Consider the following 1,049-nt stretch of genomic DNA (forward strand, 5'->3'; position numbering starts at 1 on the left):
GGGGGTAAGCACACTTTGAGCATGAGCAACAACTAAAGGCTTCACAAAGAAAGCAGCGTAACTCACGTCTTTGCTGTTGATTTTCTTGATGAACTCCTCCGAAGGTTTCCCCACCAGGCACAGGATCTTGTTCAGCTGGTCGATGTCTCGCAACCGGGTCAAAGAAACATCAACGATCAACGATTTGTCCACATATCATAAATAAATACATCGCAGAATAAAAAATAGCATTTGCATAGCATGTCATACTCCCGCTCTATAGTAAGCTCAAAGCGTTTTACAATCTATATGTGTCACAACGCGCTGGAATCAGGCGAACGTCAATTTTTGGGTTTGTGGAGTTATTGGTATCATCTGAAAGCTGATTTATTTACCTGGCTTCAAATGAAACAAATATCCATTTATCTTGAATAGAACTCAAGATATCAGCGATTGAAGGAAGTGAGGTCGCCTGGTTTTAGTGGTGAAATTAGAGAAAAAATGGCCAACAAAGTTTGGTAACTCCAATAGCTAAACAGTCTTTGAAAACTGATCAATGTTTTTCAGTAAAATTCACATGAAAAATGTGTTTATATAGGGACATGAAAGAGGTTAAGCCAAAAATTTTTTTTTAATATTAAAATTTCCAAACTCGCGGAAACATGCCTGTTTCACCGATTTCGTTATTTCGACGAGCGCCTGATTTGACCACGCTGCCTCACATATTATTACCCCAGCAGGACCTAGAACTCTCAGAGACACCTTTCCCTTCCTGGGAAGCATACAGTGCAAGCAGCGGCCAATTATGAGCTCAAACATAAATAAACTGACAACATCTTTCATTGTCTATATCTGTGTACCCAATCCCACCTGGGTGAAAAGAGGCAAATTCACGTAAAGTGCCTATCCCAAGGACACATCATTGGGCCCTTGACAAGGTTCCAGCCCACGAACTTTTGGTTGCTAGCCCTACAGCCTAACCACTAGACCACTGACAACAGCCTAACCACTAGACCACTGACAACAGCCTAACCACTAGACCACTGACAACAGCCTAACCACTAGACCAC

The 1,049-nt window shown here is 41.8% G+C and overlaps 1 protein-coding gene across 1 annotated transcript in view; it reads right to left on the reverse strand.

Annotated features, from left to right (window-relative positions):
• Positions 1 to 1,049, reverse strand: part of LOC101857669 (mitogen-activated protein kinase 14) — a gene marked incomplete at both ends in the record, with an annotated part of 55,585 nt that overhangs the window by 2,709 nt on the left and 51,827 nt on the right. The window contains 1 exon segment of the mRNA XM_013086874.1: positions 67 to 146. Within this exon segment, the coding sequence (XP_012942328.1) occupies positions 67 to 146 (80 nt within the window).

The sequence above is a fragment of the Aplysia californica genome, unplaced genomic scaffold (assembly GCF_000002075.1).
Source record: "Aplysia californica isolate F4 #8 unplaced genomic scaffold, AplCal3.0 scaffold00515, whole genome shotgun sequence".
In the NCBI taxonomy this organism is placed as follows: domain Eukaryota; kingdom Metazoa; phylum Mollusca; class Gastropoda; order Aplysiida; family Aplysiidae; genus Aplysia; species Aplysia californica.